Source organism: Ovis canadensis, chromosome 11, assembly GCF_042477335.2.
Source record: "Ovis canadensis isolate MfBH-ARS-UI-01 breed Bighorn chromosome 11, ARS-UI_OviCan_v2, whole genome shotgun sequence".
Taxonomy (NCBI): Eukaryota; Metazoa; Chordata; class Mammalia; order Artiodactyla; family Bovidae; genus Ovis; species Ovis canadensis.
In genome coordinates, this window is record NC_091255.1 from 60,754,316 (window position 1) to 60,771,501 (window position 17,186).

A 17,186-nucleotide genomic window follows, 5' to 3' on the forward strand; every position below is an offset into this window, starting at 1 on the left:
TTGGCTCTGCCTTGGTATTTGTTCAGTCCTGGCCAAACCACAGTGAGCCTCAGCCCTGGGTCTAGAGGGGAATTTGGGGTCTGTGCACTCGCTCATGAGAGATGACCTATGGATGGGCAGAAGGCAGTCAGACAGCAAGAAGAGAAACTTTTCTGCAAATCCCTTGTCTTCTAGGGCCTGCCTTTTCTCCTAGGCCCAGAGATGAGTTCCCAGGGCCATGATATTCCACCTGAGTAGACTATAATGCCTCGAAGGTCTAGCTTCTCATCAGTTCCATATGATGAGAAGGAATGCAAAGATGCACCCAGTCTTCAGCTGTGAGTCAGTCTGGTGGCAGGTCTAAGTGGTCTTGCACACCTTTCAGTACTTCGGAGAGAAGAGGGTGACGCAGGACCAAAATCAAGGGGGGCAGAGGCAGCAGCAGGGAGAAAAGGAAACCAGAGAGGACCAGAGATAAAGAGAGAGACAGACCCAGAGGTAAGGAGACCAAAAGGACCAGGACCAAAATAACAGAGAATGAACATTAAAGAAATAGAAAGAGAGCAAGACAGAAGCAGATGAGGAGAGAAACCCATACAGATAAGGAGACACAAAAGGCTGGAAGAAATCAACTGATTGAAAAACACTGTGTTGGAAGGGATTAAAGTCAGTGTCACCAATATGGGGACAAACTGACTTGCGTTTCCTGATATGATCCACTGAGAAGGATATAGCAACACTCCAGGGCATTTCTCCCACAAATGTAGCACCTGAATCTAACCATGTAGAAATGTCAACACCAAGGTTGAAGAACCCACAGAAAAGCAGAGGCTCTGTCCCAGCTTGTTGTTGTTGTTGTCCAGTTGCTAAGTCGTGTCTGACTCTTTGCAACATACCAGGCTCCCGTGTCCTTCACTAGCCTGTCCCGGGTTAAAAGAGATGAAAAAGACAGGACCCCATGGACTATACAGTCCATGGAACTCTCCAGGCCAGGATATGGGAGTGGGTAGCCTTTCCCTTCTCCAGAGGATCGTCCCAACCCAGGGATGGAATCTAGGTCTCCTGCATTGTAGGTGGATTCTTTACCAGCTGAGCCACAAGGGAAGCCCAAAACACAGGACACTCAATGCAATTCACGATCCAGGTTTGGCTAATGGAAAAGGAAAAAAACTTGGCTCTAAAGAGCATGACTGAGAATATTCACAAAATTTGTCTATGGACTCTAGGTTAGAAATAATATTGGATCCATGGTAAAAGACCTGATTTTGATAACCATACACTGGTTATGTAAGAAAGTGTCCTTGTTCTTAGGAAAAACATATTAAAGTATTTAGGCATAAAAGGGTAAAAGGTCTCCAACTTACTTTCAAATAGTTCAGACAAAATATGGGGGGTAGGTGGGGAGGGAGGGAGAGAGAACGATAAAGCAAATGGGAAAAATGTGACTAACTGGTGAGTCTGGATAAAGAATATATGAGAGGGGCTTCCGTGGCTGTCCAGCAGTTAGGAATCTGCCTTGCAATGCAAGGGACAAGGGTTCAATCCCTGGTCAGGGAACTAAGATCCACGGGGACAACTTCACTGCCACAAAGTCCAACACAGCCAAATAAATATTAAAAAAAAAAATAATATATGAGAGTTCCTTTACCATTCTTGCAACTTGGAGCCTCCTCTTCGGGGTTGGGGACAAGTGTTGGCTGACACCAGAGGCTCACACTGAATCTGGGAAGAACCAGATGCACCTTCCATGCGAGCGAGGCTGAGACCCAGCTCTCCAGCAGCTGAGAACATCTGGACAACTTTACCGTCTCTTTCCGCCTGCTTGAAGGCCTATTTCCCAACCCTTCACCCCCTGACCTCAACACAAATGAATGGGGGTCCAGGACAGTGGGCCCATAGCCACCAAGTCCCACAGCAGGAAGTCAAGGCGCCTCCAGCTCAGCCTGGCTACTCACACCTCACAGTAGGGCCTACCGTCACTCTGTGGCCATGGGAGGAGGCAGGATCTGGCAGAAAGGGGAAGGATTAGGCCACCGGGCAAACTGGGCTCCAAGTGCCAGCCATTCTGCACTCACCGGTTCTGGGCCCTGGGGCTGGCGGCTCTGTTCCTTAGAGCTCCCCAAACCTGGCTTATTCTTACCATTTTGGTCTCCTAAATGCCACTTCTTGAGAGAAGCCTTCCCTAACCAATTATTCCATTCATTATCCTGCTTTTCTTCTTTAGGGGCTTCCCTGGCAGCTCTGACGGTAAAGAATCTGCCTGCAATGAAGGAGACTCAGGTTCAGTCTCTGAGTTGAGAAGATCCCCTGGAGAAGGGCATGGCAACCCACTCCAGTATTCTTGTCTGGAGAATTCCATGGAGAGAGGAACCTGGTGGGCTACAGTCCATGGGGTTGGGGCACAAAGAGTCATGACTGAGCGACTAACGCTTTCTTCTTTAGAGCAGGCATCCTTAGCTGAAATTTGGATTTATCTGTTCCCGTCTCCCCCAGAGTAGAGTGTAAGCACCTGGAGAGGAAATCTGTCTCTTTTACTCATTGCTCTAGTCTCAGCTTCCAGAACTTGGCAGATACACCAGAGCTATTTGCTGAAGGGAGGAAGGAGGGAAGGGAGGAAGAAGGGATGGAAGTGGGGGAGGAAATCTCTGTACCTCTCTGAGCCTCAGTTTCTTCACCAGTGAAACTGGAGGAAATTGGTGCAGGGACTGCTGAAAAGTTTGCTTGGATATAGGATTAAGAATGTCCCAGGGTAGTGTTAGACCCAAAGAGGCAGTAAGAGGCTTCGATTGTTAATATGACTGTCTCAGGCCTAATCACAGCAACCCCAACACTCTTCCACCCCTGCCCATATCATTGTTCGGACATTTGGTAATTAATTTGGCAATCTGGACCTTTCTCTTTTTGGCCATACTGAGCAGCTGGTGGGATGTTAGTTCGCTGACCAGGGACTGAACCTGGGGCCCTCTACAGTGAAGCACGTAGTTCTAACCAACCACTGGACCACCAAGGAATTCCCATACCTGGTCATTTTAATTTCATCTAGGGGAGGGTAGATTGGAAGGGGTTGGAAGGATTGGAATTATTTTGTCATAGTTTGTGTTTTAGGTTTTCTGTGTGTGTGTGTGTGATTTGATTTTATTTGATTCAGTACTATGAACTGGGCATAGAACTACAGCTGAGATCTCCCCGCCTCTGCCCTCCGGACCTGACAAGCCAGGAGTCCTGTGAATGCTGGCAGGGTGATAGGCGAAGTGTGGGTCCAGCTCCCAGTTTCTGCATGGGCCCCAGAAACACTCAGCCATGCTTCTCAAGAAGATTGCCCTACTCATTCTGACCTGGGGATTTCCATCTTGATTTAGTTGTAGAACATGCTCGAAAAGAATCTTGCCTTCAGTTCTCTGGCTTGCCTCTCAGTAATGGAAGAGAGACAAAGCCAACTGAAAACAGGCAATAAATGTTGCCAAGTTATGAGTGAAAAAGTGAGTGAGTGAAGGAAGGAAGGAAAACCTCTGGGAGTTTTAAGTTAGTTTAGCTCATACTTTGGTTTCTTTTCTGGCACATATAAGCCTCTGGAAACACTGGGAAGAGTCCAATCTAGGCCCGACCATTGTCCCCAACCAAAGCTGGCATTATTTGGGACCAACAAGCTTGTCGAGGTGTGACTAGCATTCCAAATGAAGCTGGTTTCTCTCCCAACCTAATTAGGGCCCACGTAGAGAACCCTACTGAAATGCAAGCCCCAAGGAGACAGGAAGTAGCTCAGAAGGGGTAAGAGAAAGATTTCAGAACCACATCCACTGAAGTTTGTTTACCATTGTCTAGCTTCCCTTGTGATATCACTGAAAGATGCAGATACACACTGTGCATTGCAGGGAACACACCACACAGGCCAGTTTAACTGATCAAATCTTGGCAAGTTAGCAAGTAGGGATCATGTGCCTGCTCAGTAGCTTCAGTCATGTCCAACTCTTTGTGATCCCATGGACTGTAGCCAGCCAGGCTCCTCTGTCCATGGGATTTTTCAGGCAAGAACACTGAAGTGGGTTGCCATGCCCTCCTCCAGGGGATCTTCCCGACCAAAGGAACCAACCTGCGTCTCCTGTATCTCCTGCCTTGCAGATTCTTTACTGCTGCGCCACTGGCAAAGCCCCAGTAGGGACCATACTGACATTTAAAACATTAGCTGCGATCTCCTAGTCTGGTTCAGCCGCCTCTCCAGCTGCCTGGAGAAATGAAATGTGCCTCCAACTCCAGACCAGCTGAGTCTCTCGTAGACAAGCCATCTCTTTGTGTTGTCCATGCCTTGTATGAAGGGTGTGGGAATTGCCATGTTGAATGGACTGCTGACAAAGGAAGAGACCAACGTGTGACCTGTTCAATCAAATTTCCATCGTCAAGATAAGAGTGGGCAGGACTTCCCTGGTGGTCCTGTGGTTGAGAATCTGCCTCTCAATGCAGGGGACCTATGCTTAATTCCTGGTTAGGAAACTAAGATCCCACATGCTGTGGGGCAACTAAGCCTGAGCACAGCAATTAGAGAAGCTCACACACCTCAACAAAAACCCAGCACAGCCAAAAAAAAAAGATAGAGGGGGAGAGAGAGATAAGAGTGGGCAAACGGTCAGGTCTATAAATAATGCTTTCAAGAGGGGCTCTTCCTGAACCATCTCACAGATTTGGCAGGTGTGAGCTGCCCATTTCTTTCTGTCCCAAATACAGAGCTGGCCAGCTCTCTCCCTGGAGCTTTGGAAGCTCACCATGCAAGAGCCCCTCTCGTCTTTCTCTACCCAGCCCTGAGCCAGGAACATAGAATCTTCTTTAGCCACGAGATGGTTCTTATCTCTCCTGCCCTGCAACCATGCCACTGCCTGGAAATTAACTCAGGTGGTGAAGAAGCCTCCTCCAGATTTCCAGTTTCTGATTAAGGTGAGGAATCTCCACCAGTGACCAAAAACATGCCCAGAAACCCAGGTCAGGGCTGTATTCTGTGTCATGCCTTGCAGGGATCCCTGTGTCTCTGCCACTCTTGACTGGTCTCTCTTACCTGCTGAACCTTAACCTCTCTCACTAGGACGGACTGTGTCTTTGTCACCATCATTCTCCAGCACAGCATCTGGAAGGACTGGATAAATATTTACTGAATGAATGAGCTGTGTTTACAAGGTTACAAGTCACTGCTGCTTCCTCTCTCCCCGTGTCCCCCAACCGAAACTCAGAAAAGAGTAAAAATTCAGGCAGAGGCTTTCTCAGGGGCTGTCCCCTAGTACCCCCCTCCCCAAGTCAGCAGGATTTCCCACCTGCTCATGGGATGGGAGCAGAGGAGGTATCTCTTTTTCTCTCTGTATATCTAAACAATAGCCAATAGTTATTAGATTCAATCTTTGTTCTATACCCTTCTCTCTTTTATGAAAGACATTGCTTTTGTCATAGCTTGTGAGGTACTTTGTTTTCTCTCTCTGTCTGATAATTTTCATCATCAGCTTGAGTTTAGGATAAATGCCAAAAGTGACACCAGCTCCTGAATAAACACCATTGCCTTGTGCCACATGACCTAATAACGACAATAACTCACAATTATAGATTGCTCACTGAGCCAGGCTCCAGAGGAGAGCCCTAACATGCTTTTTCTCTTTTAATCCTCACAATAACCTGATGCAATACAAACTGTTATTACCCCCAGGAGGAAATGGATGCTTCGAGAGGTCAAGTACCTGGCCTGGGGTCACAGAGCCAGTGTGCAGTGGAGCCAGGGCTTGAATCCAGGTAGCCTGGGCTTCTAACCCTCGTATCACACTGCTGCCCTCGGGAGTCTTTGCACACAAAGAGTGTCTGGCCAGGATGTCCTTCTTCAGGAATGGCAGCATAGTGACAACCATCTACACATCAGAGGCACCGGCTGTGAACTGAGATGAACCCTACAAAGTGAACCACTCCTGGGACCACAGAGTCATCACAAAGCAGGAGCTGCAAGAAGCCTCTAATAGACCTTAGGAGCCACCCCCTCACATTATAGACAGATGCAACGATGCTTGGGGGCCCACACTTCAGCTGGTGGAGCATCCAAGATCATCCAAGAGTGCTTCTGCCTATGGCCCCTGATTTGTGGTCCACTCTCAACGCAAACTGGACAAGAGACAGTTTGAGATCAGATTTGGCCTGCTCAGTTCTTGGTTCAGGCCTAACCACCCTGGCTTGTTTCACAGCTGACTCAGCCCTCTGGAGGCCCCCCAAGTTGAACATGGTTTTAGAGTAGCCTCCAAAATATGAGGCTGCTGGTTACCACATCTGCTCTACAGACCTGGCAATAAACTCTCTGCTCCTTGTGCCTGAGTTTCTTTGTAGCCTCCTCTCTTCCGCAATTGAGTGCTGACAAAGGATTTTTATTCACAAACCTCACGTCATGGTCATTCTATTTCCATGGCCACTCCATTAATTTAAATATATATATATATATATATTTATTTATTTATTTGGCTATGCTGGATCTTAGTTGTGGAGCGCAAAGTCTTTGATCTTCCATGCAGCATGCGGGATCTTTAGTGACAGCTTGTGAACTCTTAGTTGTGGCACCATTAACGCTAAGTTTTGGTCACATCCTCATGGGATGAATGGACAACCCTCAAAGTACTGAACCAGAAACCTAGGTTGTTCAGGCAACTTCCATCCCAGCCTTGGCTGCAGCCCACATCCCCGAATGAAAGTGTTATATGCTCTCAATAGCACTTTCTTCCCCAGTGCTTATCAAGGTTGCGAATTATATTAGGTGTGTGGCTTTTCTATTACTGTCTCCTCTCACCCCAGGCTTCAAACTCCATGAGGTCAGAAGCCAGGTCTGTTTTATAGTAAAAATAACTCTGAGCACTGGGCTTGATTAGCATGGAGAAGGTGCCTAGGAAATCTTTGTTGAGTGAACAGGTAAGAGGGTGGGTGGATGGATATGGATAGATATTGAGAGAGTGGGTTTAAAAAAAATGTCTAGATGCCAGATTACCAGAATGGCACCTGGAGCTGAGGGAGGTCCCACTGTGCACAATGATGAGGCTAAGGAGGGCCAGAGTAGGTGCAATAATTCTTCCTCTACCTTCCTTCCCCACCTGCAGTCTCTCCAGCTACCACCCTGGGGACCTCCTGCAGAAGGATGTCCCCTGTAACTGGCAGCCCCTGGGTTAATGGCAACCTCAGGAGGTTGGTGAATGGGACTACATTCTCTCTTGTTTATTTGGATTTTGCCCTTTCTTCCCCAGCCTGCTGCTCCAGGGAAGGTATTGGGAATATTCTAACAGATGTGAGGGAAGCAGATGAGCAGGCTGGAGCAGACAACCTTCACGTACTTCCCGAAGTGGAGCTGACATCACGCATTTTATCTGGACATGACCCTACCAAGGAGAGGAGGTGGATGGGGGAGAGGGAGGAAGTCCATTCTTGGAGACACCGGTTTCTAACTGCTGCTGCCTCCACTCTAGTGACACATGGGACTTCATAGGCTTGTGGACACCTCCTTCATGCCCTTGGTGCAGGGCCTAGGGTAGTGCTGGGAACAGAGGTGCATTTGAGGAAGCATCTCTATAATCATAATGGCAAAGAGGACCATAACGGCATCAACACTAAGATGCAAATTAAAGACTAACCTTTCCTCTGCTTTTCTAATCAGGGCACTGTAAGTACCAGGCACTTCCCATGGTATTTCATAGGGTCCTGCCATGGTCCCATCCTATAGACAGGGAACTGGGAGGCCTGGGGAAATCCAGCTCCAACAGCAGTGTGCCCAGTTGGGAGCCATGGTTCTGTTTTGTCTGTTCCCTGGAATCTTATAGGTGGAAACCCTAGAGGTCATTCAGGTCACCCTCAAACCTAAGCAGGAATTGCTCCATGACTTCCCATGATAGCACAGCGGGCCTACCAGTCCCAAGCATCCGCTCTGCCAAACTCTAGGGATTGCTAATTGTTGCCTGCTCCTCTGTTAGCAACCCATAGAGTTTAAATCCACCTTCTCTGCAGCTTCCTCCTGTTTCTTCTGGGCTGCGCCCCCAGGGGCAGACAGGGATCCAAGTTCTGGGAGCTCTGGGGGACATAGCCTTGGCAGGAGGGTTCCCCCCCACACACACACGCCAACGGGGCTGACCCCCAACCTCACTCTGCCGCGGTCTGTTGAACCTGACCTGTACCTTTGCCCTTGGCTCCTACGCGCGCTCGCGCGCGCGCGCACACACACACAGGCACACACACACACACAGACACACGCACACACACACACACACACACACACACCATGCTTTCAGAAAGGAGACAGCCTCTGTCTAGCCTGGAGTGAAAGAGTAACTAGTACATTTTCCTGGTTCTTCCCATACCCCACCCCACCCCCACCCTACTCCCACCTTCTTTTTTTAAACCTTTCGGATGGATCTAGAAAGAATAAGCCAGCTACGACGCCGGTAGTGGAGAGGCGGGAGATGCTCTCAGGGCAGATAGCTCTGCTCAGCCCCTTCCCCAGGTTAACTGCGATGGGGGAGGGGAAGCATCTTGGAGCAGGGAGGGGTGGGCTTATCCCGGAGGACACCCCAGCACGACCCCAACACTGCGGGTGGGTTTTGATTGCCCTCTCCTTCCCCCTAAAAAAGCGCGATGGGGATGGGAAGGGGCGGGGCTCGGGGAAGGAACGCACCGGCCGCACCTCGACCCTGCTGACTCGGCAAAGCTGGCTCCGCCTGCCCAAGCCCGGCATTAGGAGTAGCCGGGGCGCTCGACAAAGCTGGGGAGTGACGCCCCTCCACCTGGCATGCCTGTCTGCCCTTCCGCGGCCCCGGCCCGGCGGACGACGCTGGCGGCCTGCCATCTTCCCTCCTCGCCCCCGCGGTCGCCGCCTCTTAGCTCCGCACCCGGGAGAGACCGCAGGCCAGCCGCCACCCACCATCCCGGCCTCCGTCTGGGGGTCAGCTGGCGCGCGCCAGCGCCGTCGCCACGTGGCGGCTGGGACCGGGGCAGCTGGAGCCCTGCCCTCTAGGGGGTTCCCATCGACAGGACCCGGGGGCTGGACGTGGGGGCGCAGTTGCTTTCTTGGGGGCATCCTGGTGAATTGTCGGTGAAGCCTTTGAAATATTTGCGCAGGGACGACTTCGGTGCCACATGTCCACCCTCCCACTTCGGTGGGACTGCTCTGGCCTTTCCCGCCCGCGGTTCCCTCGAGGTCTGCTGTTCTTCCTCTGCGTCCTCGGTCGCATGGGGGCAACACTGTGATCCCACGCAACAGCCACTTTCTAAAGGGTTGACATTCAATCCTAGGGCTCAATTCGGTGTCCCGACCCGATTGTAAGCGCCCCCAGGGCAGCCGAGTCCGGAACAGTGTGCCCGGGGCATGTCTGGAGGCGGCTCTTCGGCTCTTCGCTTGGATTGTCCGGGCCAGCGACTGACCCAGCAAGTGAACAGCGATGAGGCCCGGGAGTGGAGTTTTCAACCACGTGAAGTTTTCACGATGGGGGAAGACAGGGAGGGGAGCAACCTGGAAGCCCCCAGAGTGTGACCGGGTGTGTCCCTTTGACGGTAGCCTTCTGGGCAAATCCATTAGTCGCTGGAGCAGCGGAGGTTGCGAACGAGCCGGGTTCACCCCACCCTGGGAGCGGGCCGCCAGCCGCCCGGGGAGGCTTGGGAAATGGGCGAAGTGGTCAGACTGGTTTCCGGAGCCGGGCTCGGAATCCACGCGGGCTGGCAGGCATTGGTGGGGGAGGATTGAGCCCCGCCAGCGGCATTGGCAAGGCCACCCTGGGATGCTTTGTTTCCATCCTCGAAGGAGACCCTGCAGGATGGGGGTGGGAGGGACAGCAGAAGTCCGGTTGGGAAACCCAGTTTCAGGTATGAACCAGTAGTCTGGCAGCTCCCCACCCCTCTGGTGCCCAGCCCCCTTCTGCCGCGTCCGGACTTTAGCCAAGAGTATTTGGAAGACTGAGCTCCCGGTCCACAGCGAACCTGGGCTTTGATCTTGGTATTTGAAAGAAACAAGGGGAGGGGTGGGGTATGTGAAGAAGAGTCCAGCTCTGCCACTAACCTGAAAGACCATGCAGAGGACACTCCCCTCTCCCAGCCTGTTTCCTCATCCATCACCATCCTTTCCAGTCTGACACTCCTGGGGGTCTGGGTGCACCGGGAGATGGGGACTCAGAACCCCTAGGGAGTCGCGTGGAAAGGAAAGGAGGGTGCAGAAGCCGATGGCCACCCGCTCCCTCCCAACCTAGGACGTGCAGTCGGGAGGAATCAACCAGCAGTTGGAGACCTTAGGTGTCCCCACCTCATCCCCAGGGGCTGGGGACTTGGGGACGAGAAAATGGAGTCTTCAGGGAGAAAATTTCCTACCTAGGAACAGTGTGGCACTTGATGGAGTAGGCTGCCAGGAGCCAGATTCTCCCTCAGTCTCAGGGGTGAGGAAGGGGTGCCTCACCTTCCCTCCTGCCCCCCCCCCACATCATAAACCCCCAAGTCAGGAAGTCCTGTGCAGGGGCGGTGAAGGAAGGGGCTGAGCAGCAAGCTGGGGGTTTGGGGCGACAGCACTGCCATCCCAGAAAAATGGAGCGCCGAATCTCGCGTTTGCAGCAGCTGCTGGGCAGCTCGGGGGGTCTAGAGAGCCGCCCACGCCGCGGTCTTCTTTGAGGTTCCTAGGGGGGAAACGGGGGCGTGACGTGGGCACTACATGAGGTCAGTGGGGGCTCGAGGATTAGTGACACCCCCCCAACCAACCCAAGTAGAAAAGAGAAGGAAGTCGAGGCTAGAAGAACACCCAGCTCCTGTCACTCGCCCAGCCTGCGGGGGACCCCACCCCCCCCTTCCCGCAACCAGGGTGGGCTGCGGCGAAGGCGCGGGTCCAGCCCGGCGACCGAGGTGGAAGAGGTCCTTGCTGACCCTCTAGGTCTAGGCAAGTGGCCGTCGCACACGGAGCCCACCGCCCCCCCCCCCGCCTTGGGAGGGGCTGTGCTGGCTCCCCGGGAGGGGCGGGGCGAGGGCGCGGGCCCCGGAGCCCCCAGGCCGCCCAGCCCGGGTGGGCTGCAGGGGCCCCCGCGGGCCCGGGGCGGGCTTTGTCTGCCGCGGCTCCTCCTTGGGAAGGCGCCAGCCCGGGTACAAGATGGCGGGGAAAGGGTGGGATCGCAGGCTCTCGCCACGCGGAGCGGCCCCGCTCTGCCTGCAATGCAGCAGGGGGAGGGGCGGGAGGCGGCGGCGACACTGCGAGTCCCCCGCCCCCGCCCCGGCCACCGAATGCGCCCCCCCGCCGGTGACCCCGCGCCCCTCTGGCCCCGCCGCCTCTGTCTGGCGGCTGCAGCCACCGCCTCACTCCGCAGAGCCCCGGCCGCGGCAGCTGCAGAAAATGGCTGCCAAAGCGGCGCCAGTCGCCACGCTACCACGGGCGGGGGGCGGGCTCCGCGGCCGGCCCGCAGCCCCGCTCCCTTCCGCGTCCCGGCACTCCCCGCCCGGGCGCCCGGACCCTCGTGGGCACGGGGGAATCTGGGGCCGCAGCGGGGGGGGCGAGAGGGGAGGGGGAGGGGCGGTTACCTGCCAGAAGAGGGGGCGGGGGTGGAGGGTGGAAAGGGGCCAGTGCCAGGAGGGCGCTCTCTGTCCGTTCCCCCCATTCCGCATGCCCCGTGCCCTCGCGAGGTCGCGGCGCCCGGGTGGGGCAATGCTAATGGGCTGTTGACCTCGGTGACCGCTTGCAGTCCACTGTCCGCACCGCCACCCCCTCCCCCGCGTTTGAGGCTGGGCTGGCCAACCCCGACGCCCCCTCAACCCCCCGCCACCCTCGGCGAAAAATAAAAAATAAATTTAAAAAGCTGTGTGCGTGCTGACTACAAAACGACCCAAGCCCGGAACTCTGCGGAGAAGATCCGGGTGGATTCTTCGGCGCCATGAGCAGAAGCGGCGGCGGCAGCTCAGCAGGTGCCGCGAGCCCACCCTCTTCACTGCAGGGAGCAGCCCCCCGACCCCCGCCTCCGCCCAGCCAAGGGCCGCCGCCCGCGCCGAGGAGGCGCCCGCGGTCACCCTGCCTGGCACCCGGGCCCAAGCACGCTTCTCTGGGCGCCAAGGGGAGCCCGGGGCTCTAGAGAGAGGTGTCTAAAGCGATCTGGAGAATCTGCCGGGGGTGCAAGCTTAGGGCAGGGCCTGGGGGCGCACCAGGGAGGGAAGGAAATTGCCCCCCGCAGCCCCAGGGCTGGTATTGCTGGGGAAAAAACGAAAAGTGCGAACAGAGGACCCGTGAGTGGGGTTGGGTTCTGGAGCCCGAACCACTTGGCGCAGTCGAGTGGGTCTGTAGCCCCTTATTACTCCAATGGGGAGAAATCCGGGCCGTAGTGAGTCCAGCTGGCCAGGAAGAGGTGTTCCTGCAAATTGGAACTTTATTTTCCCCTATCTGCAAGTTTCTCTCACCCCTCCCACCAACCGCGTACTCAGCTTCAGCGATTTCACCATTACTGGCTGGAAATTTCAAATTCAATAAATAAAGAGGGCAGGGGCCAAGAGCCAATGGTCAAGGAACGGGGTTTCCAGATTAGAGAATGGCTTCCGCTCACACGTAAGGAGACACCTCCCCGTGACGGGAGAACATCTGGGGCCTCCTCCCTCCCCTCGCTGGGCGAAGGTATCCATCCACCTGCCTAAGCACGCAGAAACTTGGGGTTGGAGATTTAATATGAATGACCTGGCTAAATGGGCGTGGGCAGGTGCGGGGCAGGGATGGGCTACGTGGAAGTATCAGGAGGCTGCACCCAGGCATCCACGGATTTTTCCAAGGCTCAGAGAGGTCTCCATGGCAGAGGTCCAGCGTTGGGCGCAGACCCAAACAAATCCTCTGCCCCGAGGGCATCCCCAGTCACTGCGCGGGAGGGAAACTGTGCTTTCTGCTAGTCAAGACACCGCGGCAGCAAATCTCAGCCAAGGTCGGGGAGGGATATGTGCTGGCACCAAGGGCTGCTGCGGCCGCAGCGCTTCCTTCCGCAGAAACAGCGAGGAGGAGGCGGCCAAAACTAACTCCATCCAGCAGGCAGCGCCCTCCTCAGTCTCGCACCCGCGTTCCCTGGCAGAGCCCGCTTCTGCCACCTTCCTCGGAGAGGGTCCAGGTTGGGGAATTCGAGTTTTGGAAGAGAAAGAGGGCGAAGGCGAGGAAGGATGCCCGAGACTGAGCAGAGGTCACGCAGGTCATCGTTCTCCGTTTCCCATCCCCCACCCGAGCCAGGTCTTCTGTGCGACCCCCACCTGCGCAGGACTCCAGGCACAGGCTTCCCAGTAGAGGGCATCGCTCAACGCCTGGGCTAGGCGGCGGCCCTAGAGGCAAGCCCTGTCACGGGCAAAGTCCCAGGGCGCTAAGGTGCTCATTGTCTTAGCTGTCCCCTTTGGTTCTCCTGGGGACAAGCCCGAGTCCCCGAGAGGGTAGCTCCGGTCGCCGCTAGGAGAACACGCACTTCGGAACTGGTTACCACTCAGCAGGGGTCAGCTGGACACCTGTGCGTGCGTGCGCGTGCGCGCGCCTCTGAGAGAGAGGGAGGGGCTGAGGAGAGCCCCGGGAACCGCTGTACGTTTACTGCCCGAGTTTGAGGCAAACCCGAGCCTCAGGTCCATGGGAATAGGGACATCTTCCTCCTCGGGTTCCCGTCCAGCGGGTGGGCTCAGCGCTGAGCACCTGACCTGCATCCCGCAACCTCCAATGCACTGCGTTCTGCCTGGAAACCCGAGTGTGGCTCTATCAGTGCATTTTTCTCCCTCACGCAGCGTTCCCTCCACCACTGGCAGTTTTTTAAAACAACCTTTCAATGAGACATCGATTTATCATTATTATGATTGCATTCAGAAATCCAGCCCGAAGGGACACCCTGGGAGATAGTAATTTGGTGGTACCTAGGGCGGTTTGTGGTGTAGCACATCCCTAGTTCCGTAACCACATTTCTTCGGCAGCTAATTGCTCTGATTACCTTTGGGGCGGGAGAGGTGAGCGTGAGTATGTTGCGGGCGGAGGGGAGACTTGGACTGTTGTTCCCAGAGCCCTGTGCGTGCACACCGTGGACCTGATGCTGCGGCGGCAACCGCAGTAGCAACGCGCGCACACACATACACACCCTCCAGCTCCCCTCCCGCATCCGGGCCTTCCCGCTCCTCCGTCACCGCTCGCAAGGGTTTGGGGAGGGGGTGCGTGGGGTGGAGGTGGAAACGTGAGCGGAGGGGGCGAGAACAGGCTGAGCGGGAGGAAGAGAAAGATAACCAGGCCGAGGGGGAGGGGGAACAGCCGCGAGGAGAAAACTTGGGGAGAGGGTCAGGCAAAAATGGGGGTAAGCAAGGAGAGGGGTACGGAGACGAGAGGCGGGGAAGCCGCGGGAGAAAGAAAGGGAGGTGGTGGGGAGCGGGCGGGGGCGGCTGGCTCGTTTCCACTCGTGAGAGCCGGTTGCCGAGAGACGCGCGGGCCAATGAGCTAGCACCAGCTCAGCCCGGCGCCCGCCGCGTGCCCTTATATGGTGCGGCCGCTCGGCGGGCGCTCGCGCACATCGCCATATAAGGGCAGGAACCTAAATACAGGCTATACCTTGTTCTCAGCTCGCCCGGCCGCGGCCTCGGCGATCGATGAGCGCGCCGCCGAGCGGGCTGCGGCGCGCGGGTCCCGGGAGCCGGCGGGGAGGGGGCTGCGGCGGCTGCGCGGCTGGGCCAGATGTGCCTGGCGCAATGGCAGCGCGAGCCAGCTGTGGCGCTCGGAAGGTGTAACCCGCCGCCTGCAGTCTCCCTCTTTCCTTTCTCTCCCACTCCCACCTCCCACTGTTTCCGAGGTGCAGATGCAAATGAGCTAGAATTGACATCTCATTGCTTTTGTTTTAAAAAAATAATAATGTGAGCGAGTCTGTGTTAAGTCTGAGCAAAGGGCCAAGATCACGAGAAACCTAGCCCCACTATAAGGAGCTGGTAGAGTGGGGAGGAAAGAGACCTGGACTGTGATTTGAAGGTTCAAGTTCCCCTCAGCTTTCTCCCGAGACCTGGCCCGTGGTGCCAGTCAGCTGAGATCCAGCGCCCCCTTTTCTCCCACCTCCTCGGCGCCAGGCCTGGCGGAGGTCCCAGGACGGGGCTCGAGAAGCGGGAGCTGCGTGTGGCCCGAGCATAGAGGACCCACAGGCTCGTTGCCCGGGCGGCCCAGGCAGCCTGGAGCCAGCGGAGCGGCGGGAGGCAGCGGTAAGAGGCGTCGTCGTCACACCTCTCTCAGCGTCTTCTTTGTACCTGCCCAGCTCCTGGACAGTAGGCTATATGCTATCCAAGGCGACAGGCCTGGCAGGTCCGCGGCCCAGCAATGCGATTGGGCCCAAGGAGGCTAATTCAGACTGCTGCGAGGGGGAGGGCCTGCAGGAGGTCTCTTTGAGAGAAGAGGTTGGCCAGAGGGTAGCCTCAGAACAACCGGTCAGCCTCAGACATCTCCCGGCTCCTGCGTAACCGTTTGACCCCAAAGTCCTGTCTCCAGCTTGTTGCACTGCTTGCTTTCTCCCTTCCCACTTCTGACCAGTTTCCTAGCCCACCCAGAGAAGAGTTTTGGCCTCCTCCAGGCGAGGGTCTGGACCAGGAATGGCCCCTGGCCAGGATGCCTGCCAGTCTGGAAGGAGCCTCAGTGGTGTGATGACATAGTTCTCCTGCCAGCAGAGTGGGTGGGACATAGCTTTGCCTGTGAATGTTGTTGGAGACCCCACATGCTTACCCATGGCTCCCCACTGTGTACCAGGCTGAGGCCTTTACTGCCGGCGGACATGAGAGACTCCCAAAGAGTCTTGCCAGAGGCTGATAGTCCTGAAGTAACCTATGCATCTGGACCAGTGGCCCCCAGAATCTGAGAGATACATTCCCCATCACCCAATGCACCGGTGTCTCAGGTGCCCCTCTCCATGCAGTTTGCGCTGGGGTTGTGTCCACCTTGTCTTGGCTTCCCCAGTGCCCAGAGATGCCACAGAGAGAGTCTCTTCCTTCTAAGGAGGCCATTTCCAGTAGCATGATGCCACCTATAGAATGTACCTGGAATTAGTCCCAGCTGTGGCTATGCCTCCAGCAGCCTGGTGCTGTACTGGAACTGGAGGGAAGATAATGCTCCCTTCTTGTCCCTGACTGAGGTTGGGACTGGAGGGGTAGCCTCGTCACCCAGCGCTTTCTCCAGGACTCTTCCTCTTGCCTTCTTGGACCCCCCCAGCTGTTTAGTATTTCTGCGCCTGGCATCACTTGAGAAACTGAGACCAGAACCTGGCATGGCTGGGGCAGGAATTCCCAGATCTCCCCAGGAGTCCCTGTGATTTCCCAACAGTCACAAGCTCCAGGGTTGTGTGCTGGCTGAGGCATCAGTGGCCAGCAGTCAACGGTGAACAAGTACTTTCTAAAGGTTTTGGAAGCCCAATAAACCTGACCACATGACCCCAAATGTACAGAATGGGGAAACTAGACAGGCTACTCTAAGGCTGCCTGATCCAAATGACCCTTTTACAGGACAAACTGATGTCAAGAAGGGAAAAGAAAATGACTTATCCAAGGCATCTCAGCCAGTCAGGGGTGGAGCAAGTACAGGTCTGAATCCAATTTTTTTTTTCATTCCCCATCCACTGCTGTTTGGATTATCCAGGCGTGTCTCGGCATGAGCTTCCATGTTTTCATGGCTTGGTGGTCCTGGAACCCTGGAGCTGGTGCATGAAGTCTCATGATGGCTGCCCAACTGGCTTTACCTGGCCTTGGAACTGACTGCCTTTGATGGCATCCAGTTGCTCTTCCTGGGTGGCTGGGGAGGAGGAGGGTGGCCAGAGGCAGGAAAACTCTGTTGGACCCTGACCTCAGGCTGCTGGGCTGCTGGTCTGGCCAGAGTCTGAGAAGTCCAAGGGTCAGTGACCCCAACTGCACCCCAGATGACTCTGTTATGCCAGATGCCATGACTTGGAGCAGCAGTGGGGCGTGTCTAGCTTCCTGCTGTGCTTGGTTCCAGTACCATGACACCTCCTCTTAGGCACCGCAACTCCTGGGTGACAGACCTAAGTCAGCCCTGTCCTCAGCTTAACTTGGTCGCCAGTAAGTTACTTAGCCCCTCTGAACTTGTTTCCCCATATTTAAATGTGATTACTAAAGTCTCCCTCTAAAGACTGTGATGAAGAATAGAAGAGTTTGGAAGCTTCTAGCCAGAGCTTGGCATGGAGCAAGCAGCCATTGCTCAGCAGATGGAAGCTACATCTATCCACTCCCAC

General features: G+C 55.3%; 1 protein-coding gene across 3 annotated transcripts; it reads right to left on the reverse strand.

Annotated features, from left to right (window-relative positions):
* Window positions 1-7,319: 7,319 nt before the first annotated feature.
* Window positions 7,320-11,688, reverse strand: LOC138414763 (uncharacterized). 3 transcript variants are annotated; one of them, XR_011246959.1, is made up of 3 exons: window positions 11,512-11,598; window positions 10,019-10,622; window positions 8,274-9,769 (listed from the first exon to the last, which is right to left on the reverse strand). XR_011246959.1 is itself a non-coding variant. In XM_069542543.1 (2 exons), the coding sequence occupies exons 1-2, from the start codon at window positions 11,593-11,595 to the stop codon at window positions 8,345-8,347; spliced, it is 1,509 nt and encodes a 502-aa protein (XP_069398644.1). In that variant the 5' UTR covers window positions 11,596-11,688; the 3' UTR covers window positions 7,320-8,344. The 3 variants fall into 3 exon arrangements, 1 of the variants encoding a protein (XP_069398644.1); XM_069542543.1 differs by lacking the exon at window positions 10,019-10,622 and having other exon boundaries at window positions 7,320-9,769; window positions 11,512-11,688; XR_011246958.1 differs by lacking the exon at window positions 8,274-9,769 and having other exon boundaries at window positions 9,968-10,622; window positions 11,512-11,678.
* Window positions 11,689-17,186: the final 5,498 nt, after the last annotated feature.

Bases quoted from the DNA above. Each gene is read 5' to 3' on its own strand.
- LOC138414763 (XM_069542543.1), bottom strand. From the start codon at position 11,595: ATGCGGAATGGGGGGAACGGACAGAGAGCGCCCTCCTGGCACTGGCCC. The intron at 9,770-11,511 runs GTAACCGCCCCT...CCCATCCTGCAG, and splicing joins CCCGCCCCCTCTTCTGGCAG to GGTCTCCTTCGAGGATGGAA.